Raw genomic sequence first — 9,040 nt, 5'->3', positions numbered from 1 at the left:
CTTGTCGAAAATTGTTTGACCATATATATGAGGATTTATTTCTGGGTGGATACTATCTTTCTTTTTCTTTTTTTTTTTTTTGCGGTACGCAGGCCTCTCACTGTTGTGGCCTCTCCCGCCGCAGAGCACAGGCTCGGGACGCGCAGGCCCAGCGGCCATGGCTCACAGGCCCAGCCGCTCCGCGGCATGTGGGATCCTCCCAGACCGGGGCACGAACCCATGTCCCCTGCATCGGCAGGCGGACTCCCAACCACCGCGTCACCAGGGTAGCCCTGGATACTATCTTTTAAAGTAATGTATCACTAAACAGTTTTGTAGTAACACTGGGATGTTCAGATGAATCAATGAAACAAAATAGAGAGTATATCCTCTAGTGTATAAAAGTGGCATCACATTATGAAAGAACAGGAATAATATATTCTAAAAAGTGCTAGGACAGTTGGTTAATTACTTAGAAAACTAAAGTAACATCTTTTCTCCAATTAACTTCTTTTTCCAAGTTAATCCCAAAAGGATGAATTTCCCAAATTAATCCAAGTTAATCCCAAAAGGTCTAAAAAGTAAAAATAATACATCTGTATGTGTCTCTGAAACGTTTGATATTTTCTAAGCATAAAAAAGTTATGGACATTTTGAAACACATACAGAAGTTATGGGCAAATCTTGTTTCATCTACATTATCCCACTTCCCACTAGCCCCATTCTGCACTGATTTATTGTGAAGCAAATATTAGACATATCACATGAACGTATTCATAACGTAGAATATGACTTGCAAGGATGGCTAATCTCTAGTCGTAGTTACATTTCAAAGAAATATTGACAAGGAGTACAAATACATTGACAAAATAGCCTAAGAAAATATTTCAGAATGTCAAATCAAACAGACCAGAAGAACATGGTTAAGCTATTTTTCTCAAACATGTTTACAATTAAATTACTAATGGAACAACTGATAAGAATGCTACTAAATGACCTATATCTTATAGTTCCTTCTTAGTCAGGTTTACGACTCAGAGTTTTCTTTCTTTAGGTTGTGCCTCATTTAAAAGAAAATTTTCCACAAGGAATCTACCAATTTGGCATTTCTGATTCTGAAACATGACACTAAAGAGGGAAATTCCACCAGTGAAAACTCTTTTCTCCCATCATACTCTGCTCGGCAGCATTTGTCCTCATTGTATTACTTTTTGTCAATCTGAGCTTGTTTAGCAACCCTCTTCCCACCTGGTATGCAAAGGCATGTAGTGAATTGTCAATTATTGTAGTTTTGAAAGATATCTTCCAAGGATATTTAACTGCTTCCTATGGTTTCCTTGTACACAAACTAATGTTCATGAAAAAGCTGTTGCCTAAAGACAAAAATAAAAACAAATTAACTAAAACCTCAGTAAAGCTGTTGTTTTAAAAAAGGGAGAGAGAGAGATGGCAACTAAATGCCATACCTGACTCTAGACTGGATTTGGTACTAGAAGGCAAAAAAAAACTATAAAGGACATTATTAGGTCAGTTAACTAAATTGGAATACAGGCAATCGGTTGGATAGAAATGTATCAATGTTAAATTTACTAAAGTTGATTACTATCGTTATGTCAGGATCACCCTATTCCTAGGAAATATGCATAGAAATATTATAAAGGACCATGATTTGTGTAACTTACTCTCAGATGGTTCAGATTATTCATAATGTATATAATATCTGTCTTATCTATTACAGATAAATAGATCTAGACAATTGATAAGATAAAGCAAACGTGATAAAATGTTAGCAACAGGTAAATATGGGTAAGAGATATATGGGTTCTTTTGTACTCTTTTTACAATTTTTCTATGTGCAATTCTAAATAAATTGAAAAAAATTAAATATGATTGAGATCATGATTCTCATAAAAAGGTCCACCCTCATCTGGCCCCTGCCTACCTTTGCAGTCTCATCTTCATTCACCCAAAAGTACCCTGTGCTTTTGTTATCCTATGTTAATGTATTTCCAGACCACTCTCTAATCTCGGTTCCTTCACAGACTACATATACATTTTTCTCTCTGTCTGGAGTGTCCTCAAAACATTTTCTCTGCCCGAAAACCTTCTAATCATCCTCACTACTCTGCTGTAATATATCCATCATGATGAAGTAAGTTAGGACACTGGTTATGAGCAACAACTTTGCACTCAGGTAGACTGGGGCTCAAGACCTGCCTCTATTCTTCCCGCCTATCACACGTCAGGCAAGTTATTTTCCTCTCTAAGCTTCCAGTTTTCCCATATGCAAAAAGAGAATAAAAATAGTGACATCAGACTGATGGGAATGGATGAGAAGTTACGTATTACATGCTTAGCACAGAGCCTGGCAAATTAAGCATTCACTAAATGCTAGTCTTCCCGTTGCTTCCCCCACCCCCCCTCACTACCCACCTCCCACAGCCCCTTGCATTCCCTTCTGGGAAGCACAACATTTTGTTCCATGTTTATTTCTCCTACTACTTTATGAGCCCTTGAACGGCAAAGACTACATTCCAGTCACCCCTGATTTTTCCAGCATCTAGAGTGATGTTTCTTGCTCACATAGAGCAATGAAGAACTTGCTATTTCCAAAATCAATGATTTTACTTTGAAAACTAAAACAAGGAATCACTATCAGCTTTCTTTAAATACCTGGCTCTGTAAGACATGGAGACAACCTAAGTGTCCATCGACAGATGAATGGATAAAGAAGATGTGGTACATATATACAGTGGAATACTACTCAGCCATAAAAGGAACGAAATAATTCATTTGCAGCAACATGGATGCAACTAGAGATTATCATACTAAATGAAGTAAGTCAGAAAGAGAAAGACAAATACCATATGATATCACTTATATGTGGAATCTAAAATATGGCACAAATGAACCTATCTGTGAAACAGAAAAAGAATCATGGACATAGACAACAGACTGGTGGTTGTCAAGGGGGAGGGATGGAGTGGGAGGTTGGGGTTAGCAGATGTCAGCTATTATATATGGAATGCATAAACAAGGTCCTACTGTATAGCCCAGAGAACTATATTTAATATTCTATGATAAACCATCATGGAAAAGAATATTTAAAAAAAGAATGTGTGTGTGTGTGTGTGTGTGTGTGTGTGTGTGTGTGTGTGTGTATATGTATAACTGAATCACTTCACTGTATAGCAGTAATTAACACTGTAAATCAGCTATACTTCAATAAAAAAATAATAACTAGATAAATACCTGGCTCTGAAAATGTCTGAGAATTACAGTTAGTCAAAATATATTTTAGCCTTCAACTAATTTATAGATACTAGGATCTTTATAAAAGTTGATTTCTAATTTATAAGTTAGGAAATCAACTTGGTTCTTTGTGGCTAGGTTTAAGGTACTTGAGAAGGAGTAGAAGGAAATAGGTGAGTTTAAAGTGTTGGCACCAGGACTTAGAAGTTTGGTCTTTGTCCTGTGAATAAAATTTTTCAAAGGAGAGTGCAGTGACCCAGTTTATAACTTGAGAAATCAGTCTGAGAAGAATGTGAAGTATGAACTGGGTCAAAGAGACATTAGTTACAGTAAGGCACTTCAGGAATGGGCTCAGTCTCTACAAAGGAGACAAGGGCTTGGACAAAATGCCGATAAATAGGGATAGAGATAAGAGGGGGAAATGAGGGAGGAAGCCTGTATGCTCCTAAGGTGGCATCAATGACATCTGACCGAGTGAATGGGGATATGGTGGTGAGGGGGAAGGAAAATGCCCTTGGTTGTGTGTCATCGTGAACTGACAATGAATGCAAGAGGAGGTGAAAGGTATTGTGGGAAGTGAGAAATAATAGGTTCAAATTTTGATAAGTTACATTTGAAGTAGCTGAGGGATTTCCAAATAGAGGTGATCAGTAGACGATTATAAATGGATGTTTGTGTTTGAGAAGCATGAGTCCACATGCTAGAAATCAGGAAGGAATAAAACACATGGTTCTATAAAGTCTTCAGGTGTAAATATTGGGACTCACTGTGTGAAACTTAACAGTTCTGGGGCTTATTGGTAGGAATGTCTAAATACATTAATCTGCTTAACCTTATTGATAACCTTAGTAGGACAGTTAAAACTCCAAATCTAGACATGTATGTTTACTGGAGACCACTCCCCAATTTTTTTTTCCCCTCTAGCAACAGCAGCACTTTCTAAAGAGTATGAAATTATGAAAGGAATGGGAGCCTTGAGGTCCGAATGGATTCAAATCTGAGCTTGGTCAGTTATTGGGTGAGTTACATTTAATAAATGACTTAATCGCTCAGAGCCTCAGTTTCTTCACCTTTAGAAGAAGATAGCAGTGGTAACCTTAGGGTTGCTATAAAGAGAGGCAAAACAGCATAGTGGCCAAGAACATGAGCCCTGAAAACAGACTGTCCTGAGTTTGAATTCTGCCTGTGCTATTCATTAGCTGTGTGACCTTGGCTAAGTTTCTGGACTTCTCTGGGCCTGTTCCTTACCTGTAAAAAAGGGGTACCCTTTGCTGTTTTTGAGTTGGTCAGTGACCAGTGTCACGCTTCCCAGTGCACCACTCCTGCAGAGAGAAACGAAGCACCTCCCCAAGAACAGGGTGAAGGTGCAAGTCGGGGACCACAGAAATTGTTATTGGGTGCCTGAAAGTTCAAGGCCACACTTGGGAAAAGACTTGCAGTTCTGGCAAAAGAAGAATGATTCTATTGTAACTGTCATCTGATCAGGACTGGGCAGGAATAGAGGCCGGGGTGGCCTTCCTGGTTCAGAAGAGTGTAAATGAGGGTTAGACTCTCAGTATGAAACAGCTGGAAAGATACCTGTCCAGCCCTTTTCTTTTTCTTTTTTTTTTTTAACATCTTTATTGGAGTATAATTGCTTTACAATGGTGTGTTAGTTTCTGCTGTATAACAAAGTGAATCAGCTATGCATGTACATGTATCCCCACATCTCCTCCCTCTTGGCGTCTCCCTCCCTCCCATCCTCCCTATCCCACCCCTCTAGGTGGACACAAAGCACGGAGCTGATCTCCCTGTGCTATGCGGCTGCTTGCCACTAGCTATCTCTTTTACATTTGGTAATGTATATATGTCCATGCCACTCTCTCACTTCGTCCCAGCTTACGCTTCCCAGCCCTTTCTTTTGAAAGACAAGGACCCTGGAGCCCAGGGAGGTTGTCTGCAGACCATCATACTGCACACCAGTGACTGAGACAGGACTCCTGACTCTCACTTCATTGCTCCTTTCTTCACATCACACCTTTACATAATACATATGGCCTCAGATCTGAGAACTGCTAAAAAATACTGCAGTGGTTATTCTTTCTGTTCTGAGGAAAACAAATCAGAGATCTGAAAACATACCAAATACTCAGGCATTATGTTTTACATTATACACATTAAAAAAATACATATTGTGACGACACTATAATCAGAATGTTTGGCCTTGCATTAAACACAACTTTTAAATGAGAATGAAAAGTTAAAATCCACCGAAAGAATCATCTGTGCATCTTCCTAATCTACTGTCCTAGCTTCACCTCTGACAATACCTAATTCCTCACCCTTTTCCTGTGGCAATATTTTTTTACGTTTCTACCTTTGCATGTGCTGCTTCCTGTGCCTAGAAGCCTCTTTTCTTCATAAATTGACTCATTTGCTCAAGTTACTAGGTTCTCCGTGTAATCTTCCTATGCCAATTCTAGTCCTATTGGTTTTTGCATTTGGTACATTCTAGCACTTAATGGACTTTAATTATTTGGATGTGACAGTGTCTTCAGCCAGTAACGATCTCCTTAGAAAGTCCCAAGCCTTAAGGAGTGCTCAACACCAGCACTTCTCCCACACTTTTACAGAATTAGAAATAAAAATGAGATGTAAGCAAAGCAACGGTGAACACAGGATTCAGTATGTAAGTTACCTGCAATAGGAGGAGGCAGACTTTGGATGGTGAGTCTGTGGGTCCTTATTACATATTTAAAAATAAATAATAAAAATTCTATATTACTAAGGTACAGTAACTAGAAATTATTTACACGAGGGAGAAGATTGGCCTTTCTATTATTACCGGTTACTCCACAAAGGTTCCTCTTTGACTTTAAACTGTCCACATGTTCCCTGCATTAATAAACATGTAAAGTCGAAATGGGCAATTAAAGGTTAAATTTCTCTTTCCCTTAGTGGGCCTGATTTTTGCATTAGAACTCACGGGTCACTAGACATTTGCTTTGGGTGTGAGCAGTTTGTTTCCTTCCGTTTTTAGCAGGAACAATATGCACCGGGTTAAAATAATCCCTAGACTTGGTTTATGGTGACACGTACGGAAGGTGCTCATTTTGGGCTTCCTTATCACCACAGCCAAATAACACGTATTTATTCGGCGCCGAGTTATGCACAAGGATCAAAAGGGAGAAGTTAACAAGGCAACACCACGGACTTCCCCTTACAAGGGGCCCGTGACTTTTGCGAGGAAAGGCTTGCACTGGGTCCGGTACCAGAACGCTAACCACTCAACGGCACACGACCTGCTGCGTCGACAGCCTGGGTAGACCCGCTCTGCAGAAGAGGGCGGCGGCCCGCCCCAGTCCACGTGAGCTTGGACGCCGCGCTCGGACGTTCGAACGCCGTCCCTGCGGCCTCCGCCAATGAGGAAAGCGGGCCTCGAGGCTCCACCCCCCTCCGTCGAATACGTCACGGCGTCACCCAGGGCGCGCGGGCCGCGGGGCTCTTGGGCTTCCGCCTCCAGAGGTCTGCTCGCTCTTAGGTGTCGCGTGAGGGAGTATTCTCCGCCAGGTCTTGTCGCTGTCGCCGCTTTCGCCGTCTGCACCATGGCTTTCGTAACCAGGCAGTTCGTGCGTTCCATGTCCTCCTCGTCCACCGCCGCGGCCTCAGCGAAGAAAATCCTCGTCAAGCATGTGACGGTCATCGGCGGCGGGCTGATGGGCGCCGGCATCGCCCAGGTGGGCAGTCCTCGGGCAGCGCTCCCCACTCGCTTTGCTGCCCCACCCTGACAGGAAAGCGCTGGCGGGCCGCGACCCGGCGGGGGTTGTCAGGCCCCGAGGCCAGCGTTCACGCGAGCCCCGCGGAATTTCCACCCCGACCCTCCCCCGTGTAGTTGAAATGTCTGGGCCTGTTAGTCTGCAGTCCCCCAAAGATCTAGTGTTCTTGGGCCGAGCCTCAGTTTACGGCGGTTGGCTTCCAGAGACCCGCACTGCGATCAGTTTTAATTTTATTAGTTTTTCATAATTCTGCAGCCGTTGTCAGAGCAGTTTTCTGCTCTCTAAATGGTCTTTTCTCCTCTCCCAGTGTGTGCTTGCTGAGTTACAAAGAAGAATAATAGTCAGCACTTTTGCAGCATTTGGTAACGTTACCTAATCGGCGCTTGTGAGGCGCTGGGACTCCACCAAGTGCTGCGCAAGAAGTCTTTGACCTAGTGCCCTCTGGCGCTGGGTAGAGTGGGAGGGGGAGGCAGAGCGGTTGAGGGCTCTGAAGGAGTCGCTAATCTCAGTGTGCATCTTCAGGACTCCGCGCGGTTCCAACTAAGCTGTCATTCAGGGTCAGTTGTGCAGCTGTTACCTAGGTACTGTGATCCTTGTGTTTTTACTGATTGGGTTTTAGCGTTTATATTCCAAGTCGTATTGGGGAACCGTGATTTTCATAGCCTAGCTGATTATATGCTTAGCATGTCGGCCCTTTGTTACTTGTACTGTTGGACGGGAGAGGCATTTATCTAATTTTTCTTAGGGGAGAACTCAAGTTCAGTGGCTATCATGAAGGAGTTTAATTTTTGTAGTGTCTGTTTCCAGCCAAGTCTATGCTTCTATGCTTGCTTTGTAGACAATCTTTTCTTATTATTATATATCTTAAAACTTCCCAGACTGCAGGTTTTTTGCAACATATTAATTTGATTGTGTTTTCTTCTAAAATCTGTATTTCATTAATGTTTTATCCTTCTGACTCCCGTTTCTTCTCAGATCATGTTTTTGGACATATATTGCCCTTTTTATTGTGTACATGCCCTGGCTGCTGGGTTATGGTGTCCCATTAATCTTTATTATACGTGAGATGGGAGGAGTAGGTCCTTTTAACATGAAAGTTTATTATACTACATGATACTTAAAAGAAAGTTTAGGTTGAGTGCATTTGTATCTCCCTGCTCCACCCAAATCTCCCTATGCTGTGAGAGTGAGATTTGTTGTGGGCAGGTATAAAATAATGTATTTGTTTAAAATCATATAAACAACATCTTAGTGACAAGATATTAGGGCCTTAAGCCCCCAATAACAATATAGGAAATGGGTCCAGAAACTATTGTTGATGGTCCCTTGAAGACATCAGTGGAAGAGACTAAGTAGAAAGCATCACTTCAACTTTTGTACAAATTCAGGTTGCTCAGTTCTTGGAGTACTGTATCCACTACTGGCCCAAAAAGTGTTATGTTGCACAAAAAGGCACACACGTAACACCTAAAATTATGGGTATGGTGTTGGAGCTTTCATCTGAGGAAGGAGGGAGGAGATTGACAATGATGGGCATTCAGACTTGTGGATCAAATCCTTGAGTAGTTGGACCAGGGTGGCGTGCCTTTTGAAACCTAAGGGGTAAAAAAGAAAGCTATTTACCCCACACATTGGAAATATAATGGAATTGTCATTCAAGAAGTTGATAAGGACCAAAGATTTAAATAGTGGACAATCCTAGGGAACGGTAGTTCTGTCCTTACATAACAAGGTTTAAAAGAGCCTCAGCCGCTGTAGGTGACAGCTTTAATCCTGTGGAGGGGAACCGCACTTTCCTGCATTATATCTCTGTGTGCCACTTTCAGACAGTTGGTTGGTTTCGGCTGTTTAGCTGATCCATTTTTGCACTCTATCCTGCAGCATGCTGTTCGAGGCAGTACTGCCTCATTCTTCATGCTCCTTGACCTACAGCTTTTGTCACAGGGTAAATCTGTTTTGCTTATTTAGTGCCACAGCTATTAGTTGGTGTGGTTTGACTGTAGATTGGATCCAGTTCACTGTGGGGAATTGGGATGGTCTATGCTGGCTCTGTG

The 9,040-nt window shown here is 41.8% G+C and overlaps 1 protein-coding gene across 3 annotated transcripts in view; it reads left to right on the top strand.

Annotated features, from left to right (window-relative positions):
* The first annotated feature begins 6,676 nt into the window (after positions 1-6,676).
* Positions 6,677-9,040, top strand: part of HADH (hydroxyacyl-CoA dehydrogenase) — a 47,496-nt gene continuing 45,132 nt past the window's right edge. For 2 of the 3 annotated variants that reach the window (XM_067735374.1, XM_067735373.1), the window contains exon 1: positions 6,678-6,947. In XM_067735374.1, the coding sequence (XP_067591475.1) occupies positions 6,816-6,947 (132 nt within the window). In that variant the 5' untranslated portion in view covers positions 6,678-6,815. Of the gene's footprint in view, positions 6,948-9,040 lie in introns of all 3 variants that reach the window. The other variant, XM_067735375.1, reaches the window with a different exon arrangement.

Source organism: Pseudorca crassidens, chromosome 4, assembly GCF_039906515.1.
Source record: "Pseudorca crassidens isolate mPseCra1 chromosome 4, mPseCra1.hap1, whole genome shotgun sequence".
NCBI classification, from domain to species: domain Eukaryota; kingdom Metazoa; phylum Chordata; class Mammalia; order Artiodactyla; family Delphinidae; genus Pseudorca; species Pseudorca crassidens.
Note: the sequence above shows the minus strand (reverse complement) of the source record. Positions and strands in the feature narration are given on the sequence as shown.